Here is an 18750-nt window from a genome sequence, read left to right on the forward strand (position 1 = left end):
TGTTCTCAGTGACTCACCCAGTCAGTCCAGTCTGGGGTTTCCTGTACTGCAGTATTCTAGTGTCAGTGCAGGTGTGTCTGTGTACCTGTATCTCCAGGTGAGTTTCTTCAGGTGTTTTTCTGCTCTTGTTTCTAGTTTGTGTCTATCTACTGTGTGAGTAAATGCCGGTATACTGTATACTGTAATTGTGAGGAAGGGCTGTGTTATTGCTCTGGTCACACGGCTTGTGTGGCCCTGCATTGTGTAAATTGATGGTGTATCTGTTGTAAATTTTTAGATAGGTGTTTTGTGTTTAATGTGTTACCTGTTGTGGATCCACAAACTTCTTGTCTTGCTATGATGTGTCAGGTGACAGAAAAAATGCCTGATCCTGTTAGGCAGTACCCGGTTGGTGCAGAATATTTAGCCTAACCTAGATGGGGGGACAGAGAGTTTTGTTTGTTCTGCTGTATTGTTTTCTGGAGTTACTCACCTGTATTACTTTTTGCTGTTTGTGTTGTATTGAGATGGTGCTGATCTTCTCCTCTGATCGACTCTGTTTCTGCTTCTCTGTGCTCAGGAATGGCCTCACCCTGCAGTGTCCTGTCTGAAGAGCAGTTCCTGTGCTCTATCTGTCTGGACACATTCAACAGCCCCGTGTCCACTCCTTGTGGACACAACTACTGCCTGGCCTGTATTGGAGGATACTGGGACAGCAGTGATGTGTGTCAGTGTCCACTGTGTAAGAAGACATTTCCTATAAGACCCGATCTCAGTGTGAACAGAAGTTTGGCAGAAATCACTGAGCAGTTCAAGAGGACCAGAGTCAGCAGTGATGAAGGACTTTGTGCTAAACCTGGAGAAGTGTCCTGTGATTCCTGCACTGGGAGAAAACTCAAGGCTGTGAAATCCTGTCTGGTCTGTCTGGCCTCTTACTGTGAGACTCACATCCAGCCTCACTATCAAGGAGCTGCTTTCAGGAGACACAGACTGATTGAGCCTGTGGAGAGCCTTGAGGACAGGCTGTGTGAGAACCATGAGAGACTCCTGGAGCTGTTCTGCAGGACTGACCAGACCTGTGTTTGTGTGCTGTGTACTGAGACTGACCACAGGACACACAGCACTGTCCCTGCAGAGACAGAGTGGACAGAGAAGCAGGTGACCTTTCTTATTTCTCTCTGATAACCTCTACTAATTACTACAGTGTATGACAATCCCAACATCCCCTCACACTGAACTCACACAGAACCCAAATTGACAATAATTTCATATTGACCAGTCCAGTGTCAGTGTGAGTGTCTCTTGTCCAGTCCAGTGTCAGTGTAAGAGTCTCTTTAACAGCCCAGTGTCGGTGTGAAAGTCGGTTGACCAGTTCAGTGTCAGTGTGAGAGTCTGATATCCAACACAATGCCAGTTTGAGAGTCTATTTTCCAGCCCAGTGTTTGAGCACAAGTAGCAGTGAATTCAGTGTCTCTGTTTCCGTTTGTCCACAGACTCAGCTGAGGAAGACTGTGGCAGAAGTACAACAGATGATCCAGGAGAGACTGAAGAAGGTGGAGGAGATCAAACAGGCAATGGAGCTCAGCAAAGTGAGTCCTGTCAATCCTTCTGAGTGGGGTAATGCAGGGCTCAGTGCTGGGGTCACTGCTCTCTCATCCACAGAGAGAGGACACTTAGGAAGACTGGGAAGATAAAACTGTCCAGTTAAAGGACAAGATGTTGTTTACTTATAATTAAATCAGATTTGCTGTGGGGCTACTGGTGCAGAATGTGTCACCCAGGTGAGGTTATAAATGCTGTCATTCCTGTATGTGAAGAACTTTGTGGACCTGTGGATTGAATACATAGTACATGCAAGTAAGTATTTATTTCTGACATTTCAGGATTATTTAATTCATTCCCGTTACCTTATGAAGTCCCTGATTTCTCCTCAGAGCTGCTCACAGAGAGAGATCAAGGACAGTGTGCAGGTCTTCACTACTCTTCGAAACTCCATTGAGAGGAGCCAGGCTGAGCTCATCGAGCTGATTGAGGAGAAGCAGAGAGCAGCAGAAAGGAGGGCTGAAGGGATCATTAAAGAGCTGGAGCAGGAAATCACTGAGCTCAAGAGGAGAAACACTGATCTGGAACAGCTCTCCCACACTGAGGACCACATCCAATTCCTACAGGTCAGCACACATTGTTGAGAGCAGATACAGTACCTACAGAGAGCAGAGAGTCCTACAGGTCAGCACACACTGTAGAGAGCAGATACAGTATCTACAGAGAGCAGGGAGTCATACAGGTCAGCACACACTGTAGAGAGCAGATACAGTATCTACAGAGAGCAGGGAGTCCTACAGGTCAGCACACACTGTAGAGAGCAGATACAGTATCTACAGAGAGCAGAGAGAGCTCACTGTGTGACTCTTAGTGATCTATACTGGGCTCTAGGTTTCAGACTCACAGGTGACTTATTGCCTTAGAAGGCTGTGACCCCCCATGACTCTGAGTCTCTCCTGCTGTAGAGTTTCCCCTCCCTGTGCTCCCCTCCACACCCCAAGGACTGGTCTGACATCCCTGTTCACCCTGATCTCTGTCTGGGGGCTGTGAGGAGGGCTGTGTGTCAGCTGGAGGACAGACTCAGAGAGGAAGTCAAGAGGCTCTCAGAGAAAGGTTTGTGTTTCACTCCCTTTCCTTACTGATTCAACAAAATAAAAAAAAGGTTTAAGTTCCAGTTAGAGAATTTAAGTTTTTAATGTTTTGTTTCCTGTTTCATGTTATCTTCATGTTATGATTCAATTTTAATATCATGGCTTTCAATTCATTTATACAGTTGATCTTTTCTTATTTTAATTCATATCAGGTGCAATTTTTAATCATTGTTATTTTCTATTTACCTCCCCCTGACTGTATCTGGACACAAGATCTTCATGACTGTGTTTTTCAATCATAATCTCCTGACAGATTAGTGGGGTTTTCTTCAGGATCAGTAGTTTGTTCCAGTAAAGCTGGATGAGCTGTCAGTGTCTCTTACAGGCCCACAGCTCCACTGGGCAGACAACACACTCCTGTGTGTTACTGTCCTGCCTGAGAGATCAGCACAGCACTACAGCACACAACACTGCACACCTGGAGACCAGACTCCAGCAGGAATGTGCTCTCAGCTCTCTAACATCTTTCTCTCTGTTTCCAGAGTTTGAGAGGCTTCGCAAACATGCAGGTGAGTCTGTTGTCACTGACAGGAACTTGTCATTTACAAAGGTCACAGCAGGGTCACAGGGGTCAATACAGGCTCTTACTCTAACAGGGGGAGATGTTGTAACTCCTGCTTTATACACAGCTGATGTGTTTAATGTTGTGAGCAAAGTCCCTCAAAGGGCTTTGTCCTTATCAGGACTGATGAGGAATTGGACCCCAACACTGTGGCACACTGTGGAGACCCCAACACTAACCCATGTCTTGGGATCCCCAATACACAGATTGAAGACATCACTGTGTCAGGCCAGCAGTTCTCTATTCTATGATTGTGAAACAGAGGATTTTGATCCTGTTAAACCTGTAAACTAGAATCTACACTGACAACTAGGAGCCTGCAGACACACAAGACACTGAACACAACAGTCTGAGACAGGAGCTCGAAATTCACTAACTGTGAGAGACTAAGAGGAGAGAAAGGACTTGTTAAGGGAGGAAGAGGGTGAAATGAGAGCAGAAAAGAGGGAGACAGGATGTCCGGCCCTCTGCTCCTCCAGATAGAGGTGTTACAGTGAAGCAGCCGGTCCCACTGAAGGACACCCACTGCTCTCCAGTCCACACTGGACACAGGCACACAGGCTCAGGCAATGGAGGATGAGCTCTGGAACAGACACCTTTACACAGAGAGTGGTGGGAGACTGGAACAAGCTGTCTAGAGTGTCTGCCCCAGTCCTTCTGGTGGGCGGCAGTGAGCTGTGTAGCAGGTGTCAGATTGAAGCAGTTACCCATCACTCTGGGGATGTACTGGAGTCTCCCAGTCTTATGGATCCCTAAACAATGGCACACCTCCCTGAAGACAGCTGACTCTGAGCTCCTCCCCTGGTCAGTATGCAGCTCCTTTTGTGAACATGCAGCAGGGTGTGTGGTTTCTCTCAGCACAGCTGAGGTCCTGAATCAAGAACAGACACCATCACTGCTGGCATCTGTGTCTGGGATGAATGGGCTCTCTGGGTCCAGCTGGGCCAACACTGGAGACTCTGCAAGGACAGCTCTTGCTGTTCAAACTCACATTGACAGTCTTCACCCCAGAGGATAGATGCTGCTTTGCATGTGAGAAATATAAGGAGTTCAGCAATATCAGCAAACTAGGGGACAAACCAGCAGTAGTAGGAGGCCGGTCCAATGAAACTCCTCACATCCTGAACTGACCGGGGGGCTGGCCAGGAGTTTACTGTGGCTCCTCTTCAGGGGCTGTGGAGACCCCTTCTGGCTCAGGAGCTCCCAGGAAACCAGTCTCTTGCTGTAGGAGATTCATGTCTTCAGTGAGTCTTGAGACCTGTCCTCCTCATGAGGTCCCTGACCTTTCTTCACTTGTCCAGGACCTGGAGAATGAGGGTCAAACTCTCGTAGCAGAGTCCTTGGTTGTCCCTGCTCTGCCTCACTCAGTCCCTCTTTGCTGCGCTGAGAAAGCTCCTCCACCATTTTGTCTGATTCTGTTGTGGTCTTGAAGGCCGAGCCCCTGTCCTCAGTTTCAGGACGCTGCTCCCTCGCACCGTGGGTCAGTGTCTCCTGGCTCATGGGGAGTCTCTGGGCTCCCTGCTGTATCTCCATGGTAACTCTCGGCTGCTCTGGAGCTGTTGCACTGGTACCCAGGAGGAGGTGTGGCCCCTCGCTGCTATTAGCTTGAGGGCCACTCGGCATTTCCTGCTGGCACTGCTCTCGAGACGCATGGTTCTGCACAGAGGAGTTCAGTAGCAGTGACTCCATCCTCTCACCTGGCCATCCAGGGAAAGCTCTCTTCACTGGTCTGCAGCAGCACTGCCAGGTTCTCTCCTTCTGTAGTCTGTCTGAGCCAGGCGCTGCCTGTAGGAGTTATACTGGACCTGACCATCGTGATCTTCAGCATGAACACACACCTGCAGACTCACACAGCTGAGCCTTGAAGAGCAGGGTCACCAACACATGGCTCAACAAACACAAACAGTGAAAACAGTGAGATCTGGTGGGAAATTCATTATTAGTCCAGCAAACTGATGTCGAGACGAGTAAGGAAAGTTATTGAGGTTAAATCATTCTGTGCAGTAATATCCACAGATGTCCTTCCATCAGCTCTTCCAGCCATTCCTGCAGACTGCCTTCATCTAGAACTGACACAAATCACCACTTTTAAAAAGATGGCGATTACAGTATTTTTATTTCTTTAACCTTTACATTTCACTACATAACTTGGATAGTCTCATCACCACAAAAAATAACAAATATGTTCAATTCACACCCAGATGTGACAAAACACATTTAAGAATCAATTCAATTCAACTTTATTTCTCATTATACGTACACAGGTGTATAGTATAGTGAAAAGTGTTTCTCACTAGTCACTCAGGTGCAGTATATAAATAGAACAGAAGATAAGACAATAGAAAGTAACACAATAACAATAACAGTAATGTGTAATAACATAACGTAATCAAAATTGTGCAAATATGCAAACAGAGAAAAGAATACAACAAGACAAAAACAGTGCAAAAGTAATTTGGGGAACAGTGCAAACACAGTATGGTGATTAATAAATATTACAACTAATACAGCTTTAAGTTTTTAAGTTTTAAGTAAGATTTTTGGCTTACATTCAGTTGTCATGTATGTAGTGGTGTTGGAGTACAAGTTATGACTGGGGTGAGTGGGTGTCTCAGGACAGGCAGGCCCAGTCCAGCTGAAATCAGCAGACTGAACAGAACTGTAGTTTACTGCAGTGAGCTTCCTGCTGGTGTGAATCCTGATACACACTCTAGACACCTGCATCTGTACTTTCATCTGAGAGAGGAGTGAGATACAGATCATTTCATCCTGTCTGTCTGCTCTCTGATCCACAGCTGATGTGACTCTGGACCCCAATACAGCTCATCTCTATCTCATCCTGTCTGAGGATGGGAAACAAGTGAGAGATGGAGACACACAACAGGATCTCCCTGACAATCCAGAGAGATTTGATCGTTGTGTCTGTGTCCTGGGAAAGGATGGGATCACCTCAGGGAGACACTACTGGGAGGTGGAGGTGGGGGAGAAGACTGAGTGGGATTTAGGTGTCGCCAGAGAGTCCATCAACAGGAAGGGGAGGATCACACTGAGACCCCAGTATGGTTACTGGACTGTGTGGCTGAGGAATGGGAATGAGTACTGGGCTCGTGCTGAACTCCCTGTCCTCCTTCCCCTGAGCCAGAAGCCCCAGAAGGTGGGGGTGTATGTGGACTATGAGGGGGGACGGGTCTCCTTTTACAATGTGGACAGCAGGTCTCATATCTACACCTTCACTGCCTCCTTCACTGAGAAACTCTTTCCATTCTTCAGCCCTTGCTTCAATGAAGGAGGTACAAACTCAGCCCCACTGATCATCTGTCCTGTCAGTCACACAGACTGATAGATTATCTGTGGGTGGGGCTGTCCTGGAAAGTAAATAATTTAGTTCTACTCTTGTTTGAGTCAAATTATTCTCCTTTCTCTTTATTTTATTTAAGGAGTTTAATGGCTGTGCTGATATATCGTACTTAGAGTAACGATACAGTGTGACCGTGGCTCCTATTGTAACAGGACTGTTCTCCTGTACTGGACTGTAGCTCCTATTGTAACAGACTGTTCTACTGTACTGGACTGTAGCTCCTATTGTAACAGACTGTTCTCCTGTACTGGACTGTAGCTCCTATTGTAACAGGACTGTTCTCCTGTACTGGACTGTAGCTCCTATTGTAACAGACTGTTCTACTGTACTGGACTGTAGCTCCTATTGTAACAGGACTGTAGCTCCTATTGTAACGGACTGTTCTACTGTACTGGACTGTAGCTCCTATATTAACGGACTGTTCTCCTGTACTGGACTGTAGCTCCTATTGTAACAGACTGTTCTCCTGTACTGGACTGTAGCTCCTATTGTAACAGGACTGTTCTCCTGTACTGGACTGTAGCTCCTATTGTAACAGGACTGATCTCCTGTACTGGACTGTAGCTCCTATTGTAACAGACTGTTCTCCTGTACTGGACTGTAGCTCCTATTGTAACAGACTGTTCTACTGTACTGGACTGTAGCCCCTATTGTAACAGACTGTTCTCCTGTACTGGACTGTAGCCCCTATTGTAACAGACTGTTCTCCTGTACTGGACTGTAGCTCCTATTGTAACAGGGCTGTTCTGCTGTTGTATCCCCCTTTAAAGAACAGAATGAAGGTCACGCAGGATCTATTTTAATCCAATGAAAAATATCACACTAAATTGTGAAATTTGTGAAGTCTGAGAGACCGTGACGCCTGGTGTGACTGTCCAAAGTGCAAACATATGCCAGCTAGCGAGGAATCACGGTGCTGTCATGAGGTGTGTTGTCCACGGGCATTTCTAAGGGAACACCCCGGTTACAGGCGCATCCCCATTTCTCAGCGCTGTGTCTGAACAGGCACACCGGGCAGGTCAGGCAGGGGCGGATTAAGGTGATCAGAGGCCCCTAGGCTACAGTACATGTTGTGTCTTTTTAGCTCTGAATCTATTGGACCATTGTCAGCACAGCGCGTAACGTAGGCAACAACAGCCTTTCTACGGCTCTCCGACACTTCGTGTTCAGACAAGCGTGCGGCTGCATTTTTCCAGTCACTATAGCCTACGGTCAGTGATTATCACCGTCTCTAAATAATTTACATGCGAAACAAAACGCTGCGCCTTTCGAAGGGGGATACAGCAGCCATTCTCTTGACTCGCCATTTCCGAGTTTTTCTTTTGAAGAGGGTTTTAGAGAAATACCTCTTTTGGCGTTTATGTCGTCTTTCCGATGCCGCAACATCCGCGTCTTGGTTTTGACTCAATTTCAGGCCCATTTTAGCCCAGTATGCCCGCATCTCTTCGTCTGTTTTACCCCAGCACGCTGTTGCGGCCCCTGTGAGCTCCAGCCACGGCGGCGGCTCGGACGCGGCTCGTTGGGCTTGCGGCAGATGGCCTCTGACTCGTGTTGCTTTGCTCCTGTTGCGGGAGCTGGCTTGTGTTACGATCCCTGCCTCCCGGCAACGAAAGAGGCAGAAGGCGGCGTAGTCTTAGTTCATTAGTCCACCTATCAGTGTGCGCTTTCACCACCCCACCTCCGGCTCATCTTGTGTTTAAGCACGAGTCTTTCCCTACCTCCTCGCTCAGCATCGGTTTTCCTTTCGAGCTACTTAGTTGCGCTACGCCTTCTACCGACTTTGGTTTCTCCCCTTTTACTACGTGTTTTTTAGATTACGGCTCGGCTTCGGTTGCTCTCTCCCAGTTTGGATCTCTGGCTTCCCCTGGACTCTCGGCTCTCTCCTTCGTCTGCGGTGTTTGGATCACGGCTCGTCTCTATCGGCTCCCGCGAGTGGGTTCATTACTTTGGTTTCGGTTTTCACTGGCCGAATCCGTAACCGCTTGTCCTCACCAGCAGCGCGGATGTGGACTGCGCCCAGGCTAGAGCTGGCCGCAGCTGACGTCTCAACCGCGGTTGTCTGCAAAGTTAGCTGTCAGTTAGCTCAGGGTTAGCTTGATTGCTGACCGGCTCAGCGCATTTGAAATAAGCAGTCAATCTGGGGTTCTTTTGAAGTAGATCCTGCTCTCTTAACCGCTCTGCATCTCGTTTTTGCGCCCCCCACCATCATACTGTAACGCTTACGGCCGACAGGTACTGTGTAAGAGCCGGCTTACCAGAGCAGGTGACGTCACCGCCCTTCCCTGTGATAGCAGGACTACAGCTACTGGGCTGTGGAGAGATCTCTCTTTAGCTCACGGGGCTGGGTCCCTGCTGAGTGACGCGGGAGTCCCCGGTTTGAGCCCCGGACGGTGGGGGGGCCGACCTAATGCGGCAAGGGCGCCCGCCTGAGCCCCCGTTGCGTTACAGTATTTTCTATTGCACATTTTGAGGCTACAGAGATCACCTGATGAATCCGCCAAAATAAATTTGAACTGCAAACCCATTACATCTAACCGATCATGAGTTCATTTCCTCACGAACCGAGAGTCCGTCCTTTGTGAACTGTAGAGGGGACTGACGACCAGCAGGCTGGGAGTTGTAGCCGGGGGGGAGTCCGAGGGATCGTAAGGTAACCAGCAGCTGACCCTGCTCATGTAAATAGACCTGTGTTCGTTTGGAGTGTTCTTTGAAGCTTAGCTGTTAATGAGTTACCACATTAACAGCTCTTTTAAAAAAAAACCGCACAATTGTATCTCGGAATTGTGACTTTAGATCTCAGAATTGTGACTTAAAATCTCGTATTTCCGAGTTCATATCTCGCAAGCTTGACATCGCTTCTGGCACCAGCAATAAACGTAGCCGGGCCAGGCTGCTCATCTGGCAAAAGACCGTGTACCTGAAAACGGGGAGATTCCCGTCACTCGCCGGGAGTATGCTTCTGTCTCTGACGCTCTGCCCGAGAGGGGCGGGGCTGTGTAAAGACCGCTAGAGTTTCTTCTTATTTCTCTGATCACTTCTTTCTGGATGGAGTAGATATAAAAGATAAAAATGCAATAAGAATTATATTAGGAACGTGTGCAATTCATATTGTATGCCTTCTGGTGTCTCCTTTTCGAATACAATGTTGAGGAGTATAAACTGGAGATTAGTTTGGACGATTGCTGATATTTATTGTCTTACAAATAAAGTTAAAGAAATTTCATTTCAGATCAGTCATAGATTTTATCCTGTTAAATTGACCACTTTCTAGATTTCAACACGAACGCGATGTGTATTGTGTAATAATGAGGAGGAAACTCTGTTACATTTGTTTGTTGACTGCATATATACAAAACTGGTTTGGATAGATTTGCCAAATGTGATGTTAAAAACTTTAAGGGTAAACGTTAAATTGAAAGATTGTGATGTTATTTTATATTTTGTTAGACCCGATTTGGATAAAGGATATGTTCTTATTATTTTGACGAAATGCTTAATCCACAAAAGTAAATGGTCTAATACGGTCTAATATGTGATACTGCTCCCTCTCTTCACGCTTTTAAAGTCCAATTCCTTTTTTTAATTTAAATTCTATTAGAAATTTAAAGAATCAAAAGGCAAGACATACAATGGAAATATGTAAAAAATATAAGTTTCAGCTTTATAATTGTAAATTCCTCTGCGTCTGATGTGTCTATTTCTGTATCTTTTTTTTTCATATTCTGTCTTTTTTTTTTTGTATTTTTGGTGTTTAAATAAAAACTTTTTTAAAAAGCCCGTCGTCCACTATTCCATCTGGAAATTATGGAAGCCTCACTGGTGGAAATGGGATTCTATAAAAATTAGTGTAATGCAGTGGTTCTCAAACTGTGGTACGCGTACCGGCAGTGGTACGCGACGTGCCGCCAGGTGGTACGCCAAATGACCCTGGAACTGTGTTGTGTGCGCTGAAAAATCGGGACGGGTTTTCATATTTTGTATTTTAATACGTGTCGAATACGCAGCCTACATACTACGATACAGTGCGCGCTAATACTTCAGTGGACACGAGAGATATTCTGTAATTCTATACCACTCTACAGGAATGTGTGCTACGGACGCAAGTGACCAATTGTATTTAAAAAAAGCTACTGTATCTCCAGCAAATAGGAATAAAAGAGAATGTGCGTGATTTTGGAACAATGCCAATGTTGTAAACACAGGAATGCGTAGAAATACGTGCTACGAACGCTGGTAATCTTGTGAGCACAGGAAAGCGTGATAGATAACAGAAAAATATTTCAGAACTGTTCTAATTTGAGTAAAATACCCCGAGCGTCTCTGTGTTTCGCTCCCATGCGCATGAAATAAAAACTTTAAATACGGAAATAAAAACGGAAACACGGAAAAATGCAAGCTTGCGTACTGCTAAAGCAGGTAAGCTACACTATTTTTGAAGAACCTTATTTCCCGTTGGCAAAAGAGCCGACACGTATTGTGTGTAGAGAAAAAGCTGCTGAACAGCTCGACCTGCTGCCCCCCTCCCCCTGAAAGACACAGTCATTCATAGAATTATTGATATGAAGGATTATATCAAAAGTACACTGATAGAGCGCGTTAAGATGAGCAGATGTTTTTCACTGCAATTAGATGAGTCTTTAGTCGATTTGGCCAATTTGCTCGTTTACGTTAGATACGAGTTTGAGGGCATGTCCCATGAAGACTTTCTGTTCTGTAAACCGCTACCAACAGGAACTACAGGAGAGCATATATTTCAGCTTCTGAATGAATTTATCGAAGAGAATGGCATCGACTGGATAAAATGTGTCTGAGTTTGTACAGACGGTGCTAGAGCAATGACAAGCCGACACAGCGGTGTAGTTGCACGAATTAGAGAGGTTGCTCCAGAAATGAATGGACGCATTACAACATCCACCGTGAGACCTTTGCCGTCAAGAAAATGCCCAACAATTTAATATCTGTTAGACTCTGTTGTGAATTGTATCAAGGCTCGAAAAATTAATTCACCTCTGCTTTGCTCAACTAAACAGGCTCACCCCTCTCACTGAAATGGTGCTTTTTTATTAGTTGTTGTTAATGTTTTTTTTCTGTAAAACACTTTGAGAAGCCACCTTTAAAGGTGCTATATCAAATAAAGTTTATTATTATAATATTTATTATATGTATGTGTGAGTATGTGCACATAAACTCATGTTGGTCATTGAGAATTTCTGGGGCTCCTATGAGATGATGACTTGTAGGTGGTACTTGGATGCTTTGGTTGGATTAGGGGTGGTACTTGGTCCAAACAGTTTGAGAACCACTGAGATACAGTATCTACAGAGAGCAGAGAGTCCTACAGGTCAGCACACACTGTAGAGAGCATATACAGTATCTACAGAGAGCAGAGAGACCTACAGGTCAGCACACACTGTAGAGAGCAGATACAGTATCTACAGAGAGCAGAGAGTCCTACAGGTCAGCACACACTGTAGAGAGCAGATACAGTATCTACAGAGAGCAGAGAGTCCTACAGGTCAGCGCACACTGTAGAGAGCAGATACAGTATCTACAGAGAGCAGAGAGTCCTACAGGTCAGCACACACTGTAGAGAGCAGATACAGTATCTACAGAGAGCAGGGAGTCCTACAGGTCAGCACACACTGTAGAGAGCAGATACAGTATCTACTGAGAGCAGAGAGTCCTACAGGTCAGCACACACTGTAGAGAGCAGATACAGTATCTACAGAGAGCAGAGAGAGCTCACTGTGTGACTCTTAGTGATCTATACTGGGCTCTAGGTTTCAGACTCACAGGTGACTTATTGCCTTAGAAGGCTGTGACCCCCCATGACTCTGAGTCTCTCCTGCTGTAGAGTTTCCCCTCCCTGTGCTCCCCTCCACACCCCAAGGACTGGTCTGACATCACTGTTCACCCTGATCTCTGTCTGGGGGCTGTGAGGAGGGCTGTGTGTCAGCTGGAGGACAGACTCAGAGAAGAAATGGAGAAAGTACCTGGAGTCAGTGAGTATTACTGTGTGAACACAGCTTGTTTATGAGGTTCTAAACACCTGTCAATGTCAGTAAAACAATCTTCTATGAATAATCAAGTGTGCCTCTTCTTCTCCATCTGTTATGAATAGGTATGTCTCACTGCTGTCTGTGTTGAGATCAGGTGTGCAGCAGGGTGATCTTGTGTGTCAGGGGTGTGTCCAGCTGGAGAAAGTGCTGTGTGATGCTGCTCCTCCCACAGTGGAGTTTGAACTGCTCTCTGTCCCTGAGCCTCAGCTCTGCCTCAGTGCTTCACAGTCACAAGCTCTGGATCAGAGAAAGGGCTCAGACTCCTGTGAGGAGGCTGCTCTGTCACTCCTGTCCTTGTCTTTGTACTGGAGGCAGTGGGAGGTGTGGAGCTGGACTGTGTGATAACAAGCTGGATGAGCTGTCAGTGTCTCTTACAGACCCCCAGCTCCACTGGCCAGACAACACACTCCTGTGTATTACTGTCCTGCCTGAGAGATCAGCACAGCACTACAACACACAACACTGCACACCTGGAGACCAGACTCCAGCAGGAATGTGCTCTCAGCTCTCTAACATCTTTCTCTCTGTTTGCAGAGTTTGAGAGGCTTCGCAAACATGCAGGTGAGTCTGTTGTCACTGACAGGAACTTGTCATTTACAAAGGTCACAGCAGAGTCACAGGGGTCAAAACAGGCTCTTACTCTAACAGGGGGAGATGTTGTAACTCCTGCTTTATACACAGCTGATGTGTTTAATGTTGTGAGCAAAGTCCCTCAAAGGGCTTTGTCCTTATCAGGACTGATGAGGAATTGGACCCCAACACTGTGGCACACTGTGGAGACCCCAACACTAACCCATGTCTTGGGATCCCCACTACACAGATTGAAGACATCACTGTGTCAGGCCAGCAGTTCTCTATTCTATGATTGTGAAACAGAGGATTTTGATCCTGTTAAACCTGTAAACTAGAATCTATACTGACAACTAGGAGCCTGCAGACACACAAGACACTGAACACAACAGTCTGAGACAGGAGCTCGAAAGTCACTAACTGTGAATTGTGAGAGACTAAGAGGAGAGGAAGGACTTGTTAAGGGAGGAAGAGGGTGAAATGAGAGCAGAGAAGATAGAGAGACAGGATGTCTGTCCCTCTGCTCCTCCAGATTGAGGTGTTACAGTGAAGCAGCCGGTCCCATTGAAGGACACCCTCTGCTCTCCAGTCCACACTGGACACAGGCACACAGGCTCAGGTACTGGAGGATGAGCTCTGGAACAGACACCTTTACACAGAGAGTGGTGGGAGACTGGAACAAGCTGTCTAGAGTGTCTGCCCCAGTCTTTCTGCTGGACGGCAGTGAGCTGTGTAGCAGGTGTCAGATTGAAGCAGTTACCCATCACTCTGGGGATGTACTGGAGTCTCCCAGTCTTATGGATCCCTAAACAATGGCACACCTCCCTGAAGACAGCTGACTCTGAGCTCCTCCCCTGGTCAGTATGCAGCTCCTTTTGTGAACATGCAGCAGGGTGTGTGGTTTCTCTCAGCACAGCTGAGGTCCTGAATCAAGAACAGACACCATCACTGCTGGCATCTGTGTCTGGGTTGAATGGGCTCTCTGGGTCCAGCTGGGCCAACACTGGAGACTCTGCAAGGACAGCTCTTGTTGTTCAAAAGGACATTGACAGTCTTCACCGCAGAGGGAAGATGCTGCTTTGTATGTGAGAAATATAAGGAGTTCAGCAATATCAGCAAACTAGGGGACAAACCAGCAGTAGTAGGAGGCCGGTCCAATGAAACTCCTCACATCCTGAACTGACTGGGGGGCTGGCCAGGAGTTTACTGTGGCTCCTCTTCAGGGGCTGTGGAGACCCCTTCTGGCTCAGAAGCTCCCAGGAAACCAGTCTCTTGCTGTAGGAGATTCATGTCTTCAGTGAGTCTTGAGACCTGTCCTCCTCATGAGGTCCCTGACCTTTCTTCACTTGTCCAGGACCTGGAGAATGAGGGTCAAACTCTCGTAGCAGAGTCCTTGGTTGTCCCTGCTCTGCCTCACTCAGTCCCTCTTTGCTGCGCTGAGAAAGCTCCTCCACCATTTTGTCTGATTTTGTTGTGGTCTTGAAGGCCGAGCCCCTGTCCTCAGTTTCAGGACGCTGCTCCCTCGCACCGTGGGTCAATGTCTCCTGGCTCAGGGGGAGTCTCTGGGCTCCCTGCTTTATCTCCATGGTAACTCTCGGCTGCTCTGGAGCTGTTGCACTGGTACCCAGGAGGAGGTGTGGCCCCTCGCTGCTATTAGCTTGAGGGCCACTCGGCATTTCCTGCTGGCACTGCTCTCGAGACGCACGGTTCTGCACAGAGGAGTTCAGTACCAGTGACTCCATCCTCTCACCTGGCCATCCAGGGAAAGCTCTCTTCACTGGTCTGCAGCAGCACTGCCAGGTTCTCTCCTTCTGTAGTCTGTCTGAGCCAGGCGCTGCCTGTAGGAGTTATACTGGACCTGACCATCGTGATCTTCAGCATGAACATACACCTGCAGACTCACACAGCTGAGCCTTGAAGAGCAGGGTCACCAACACATGGCTCAACCAACACAAACAGTGAAAACAGTGAGATCTGGTGGGAAATTAATTATTAGTCCAGCAAACTGATGTCAAAACGAGTAAGGAAAGTTATTGAGGTTAAATCATTCTGTGCAGTAATATCCACAGATGTCCTTCCATCAGCTCTTACAGCCATTCCTGCAGACTGCCTTCATCTAGAACTGACACAAATCATCACTTTTAAAAAGATGGAGATTTCAGTATTTTTATTTCTTTAACCTTTACATTTGACTACATAACGCTAATATCTGTTCCCCCAATTTCTGAATATCCCTGCTTTCCCTTCAGAAATACAATTGTCTCATCACCACAAAAAATAACAAAAATGTTCAATTCACACCCAGATGTGACAAAACACATTTAAGAATCAATTCAATTCAACTTTATTTCTCATTATACGTACACAGGTGTATAGTATAGTGAAAAGTGTTTCTCACTAGTCACTCAGGTGCAGTATATAAATAGAACAGAAGATAAGACAATAGAAAGTAACACAATAACAATAACAGTAATGTGTAATAACATAACGTAATCAAAATTGTGCAAATATGCAAACAGAGAAAAGAATACAACAAGACAAAAACAGTGCAAAAGTAATTCGGGGAACAGTGCAAACACAGTATGGTGATTAATAAATATTACAACTAATACAGCTTTAAGTTTTTAAGTTTTAAGTAAGATTTTTGGCTTACATTCAGTTGTCATGTATGTAGTGGTGTTGGAGTACAAGTTATGACTGGGGTGAGTGGGTGTCTCAGGACAGGCAGGCCCAGTCCAGCTGAAATCAGCAGACTGAACAGAACTGTAGTTTACTGCAGTGAGCTTCCTGCTGGAGTGAATCCTGATACACACTCTAGACACCTGCATCTGTACTTTCATCTGAGAGAGGAGTGAGATACAGATCATTTCATCCTGTCTGTCTGCTCTCTGATCCACAGCTGATGTGACTCTGGACCCCAATACAGCTCATCCCAATCTCATCCTGTCTGAGGATGGGAAACAAGTGAGACTGGGAGACATACGACAGGATCTCCCTGACAATCCAGAGAGATTTGATACTGCTGTCTGTGTCCTGGGAAAGGATGGGATCACCTCAGGGAGACACTACTGGGAGGTGGAGGTGGGGGAGAAGACTGAGTGGGATTTAGGAGTCGCCAGAGAGTCCATCAACAGGAAGGGGGAGATCACACTGAGACCCCAGTATGGTTACTGGACTGTGTGGCTGAGGAAAGGGAATGAGTACAGGGCTCGTGCTGAACTCCCTGTCCTCCTCCCCCTGAGCCAGAAGCCCCAGAAGGTGGGGGTGTATGTGGACTATGAGGGGGGACGGGTCTCCTTTTACAATGCGGACAACAGGTCTCATATCTACACCTTCACTGCCTCCTTCACTGAGAAACTCTTTCCATACTTCAGCCCCTGTCTTCATGAGGGAGGTACAAACTCAGCCCCACTGATCATCTGTCCTGTCAGTCACACAGACTGATAGATTATCTGTGGGTGGGGCTGTCCTGGAAAGTAAATAATTTAGTTCTACTCTTGTTTGAGTCAAATTATTCTCCTTTCTCTTTATTTTATTTAAGGAGTTTAATGGCTGTGCTGATATATTGTACTTAGAGTAACGATACAGTGTGACCGTGGCTCCTATTGTAACAGGACTGTTCTCCTGTACTGGACTGTAGCTCCTATTGTAACAGACTGTTCTCCTGTACTGGACTGTAGCTCCTATTGTAACAGGACTGTTCTCCTGTACTGGACTGTGGCTCCTATTGTAACAGGACTGTTCTCCTGTACTGGACTGTAGCTCCTATTGTAACAGACTGTTCTCCTGTACTGGACTGTAGGTCCTATTGTAACAGGACTGTTCTACTGTACTGGACTGTAGCTCCTATTGTAACAGGACTGTTCTCCTGTACTGGACTGTAGCTCCTATTGTAACAGACTGTTCTCCTGTACTGGACTGTAGCTCCTATTGTAACAGGACTGTTCTCCTGTACTGGACTGTAGCTCCTATTGTAACAGGACTGTTCTCCTGTACTGGACTGTGGCTCCTATTGTAACAGGACTGTTCTCCTGTACTGGACTGTAGCTCCTATTGTAACAGACTGTTCTCCTGTACTGGACTGTAGGTCCTATTGTAACAGGACTGTTCTACTGTACTGGACTGTAGCTCCTATTGTAACAGGACTGTTCTCCTGTACTGGACTGTAGCTCCTATTGTAACAGACTGTTCTCCTGTACTGGACTGTAGCTCCTATTGTAACAGGACTGTTCTCCTGTACTGGACTGTAGCTCCTATTGTAACAGGACTGTTCTCCTGTACTGGACTGTGGCTCCTATTGTAACAGGACTGTTCTCCTGTACTGGACTGTAGCTCCTATTGTAACAGGACTGTTCTCCTGTACTGGACTGTGGCTCCTATTGTAACATGACTGTTCTCCTGTACTGGACTGTAGCTCCTATTGTAACAGGGCTGTTCTCCTGTACTGGACTGTAGCTCCTATTGTAACGGGACTGTTCTCCTGTACTGGACTGTAGCTCCTATTGTAACAGACTGTTCTCCTGTACTGGACTGTAGCTCCTATTGTAACAGGACTGTTCTCCTGTACTGGACTGTAGCTCCTATTGTAACAGACTGTTCTACTGTACTGGACTGTAGCTCCTATTGTAACAGGACTGTTCTCCTGTACTGGACTGTAGCTCCTATTGTAACAGGGCTGTTCTCCTGTACTGGACTGTAGCTCCTATTGTAACAGGACTGTTCTCCTGTACTGGACTGTAGCTCCTATTGTAACAGGGCTGTTCTCCTGTACTGGACTGTAGCTCCTATTGTAACAGGACTGTTCTGCTGTTGTATCCCCCTTTAAAGAACAGAATGAAGGTCACGCAGGATCTATTTTAATCCAATGAAAAATATCACACTTAATTGTGAAATTTGTGAAGTCTGAGAGATCGTGACGCCTGGTGTGACTGTCCTAAGTGCAAACATATGCTAGCTAGCGAGGAATCACGGTGCTGTCATGAGGTGTGTTGTCCACGGGCATTTCTAAGGGAACACCCCGGTTACAGGCGCATCCCCATTTCTCAGCGCTGTGTCTGAACAGGCACACCGGGCAGGTCAGGCAGTGGCGGATTAAGGTGATCAGAGGCCCCTAGGCTACATGTTGTGTCTTTTTAGCTCTGAATCTATTGGACCATTGTCAGCACAGCGCGTAACGTAGGCAACAACAGCCTTTCTACGGCTCTCCGACACTTCGTGTTCAGACAAGCGTGCGGCTGCATTTTTCCAGTCACTATAGCCTACGGTCAGTGATTATCACCGTCTCTAAATAATTTACATGCGAAACAAAACACTGCGCCTTTCGAAGGGGGATACAGCAGCCTTTCTCTTGACTCGCCATTTCCGAGTTTTTCTTTTGAAGAGGGTTTTAGAGAAATACCTCTTTTGGCGTTTATGTCGTCTTTCCGATGCCGCAACATCCGCGTCTTGGTTTTGACTCAATTTCAGGCCCATTTTAGCCCAGTATGCCCGCATCTCTTCGTCTGTTTTACCCCAGCACGCTGTTGCGGC

At 46.6% G+C, this 18750-nt stretch overlaps 1 protein-coding gene across 2 annotated transcripts; it reads left to right on the forward strand.

Moving 5' to 3' along the window:
• Window positions 1–561: 561 nt before the first annotated feature.
• On the forward strand, window positions 562–16665 carry LOC148834101 (E3 ubiquitin-protein ligase TRIM39-like). Of its 2 annotated transcripts, none has more exons than XM_088916660.1 (6): window positions 562–1137; window positions 1473–1568; window positions 1914–2147; window positions 12447–12594; window positions 13186–13212; window positions 16121–16665. In XM_088916660.1, exons 1-6 carry the CDS (start codon window positions 562–564, stop codon window positions 16663–16665), a joined length of 1626 nt encoding a protein of 541 aa, XP_088772786.1. The 2 variants fall into 2 exon arrangements, with proteins under 2 accessions (XP_088772786.1, XP_088772785.1); XM_088916659.1 differs by lacking the exons at window positions 12447–12594; window positions 13186–13212; window positions 16121–16665 and adding exons at window positions 2487–2634; window positions 3155–3181; window positions 6030–6574.
• Window positions 16666–18750: the final 2085 nt, after the last annotated feature.

Source organism: Atractosteus spatula, chromosome 5 (assembly GCF_055471065.1).
Source record: "Atractosteus spatula isolate fAtrSpa1 chromosome 5, fAtrSpa1.hap1, whole genome shotgun sequence".
In the NCBI taxonomy this organism is placed as follows: domain Eukaryota; kingdom Metazoa; phylum Chordata; class Actinopteri; order Semionotiformes; family Lepisosteidae; genus Atractosteus; species Atractosteus spatula.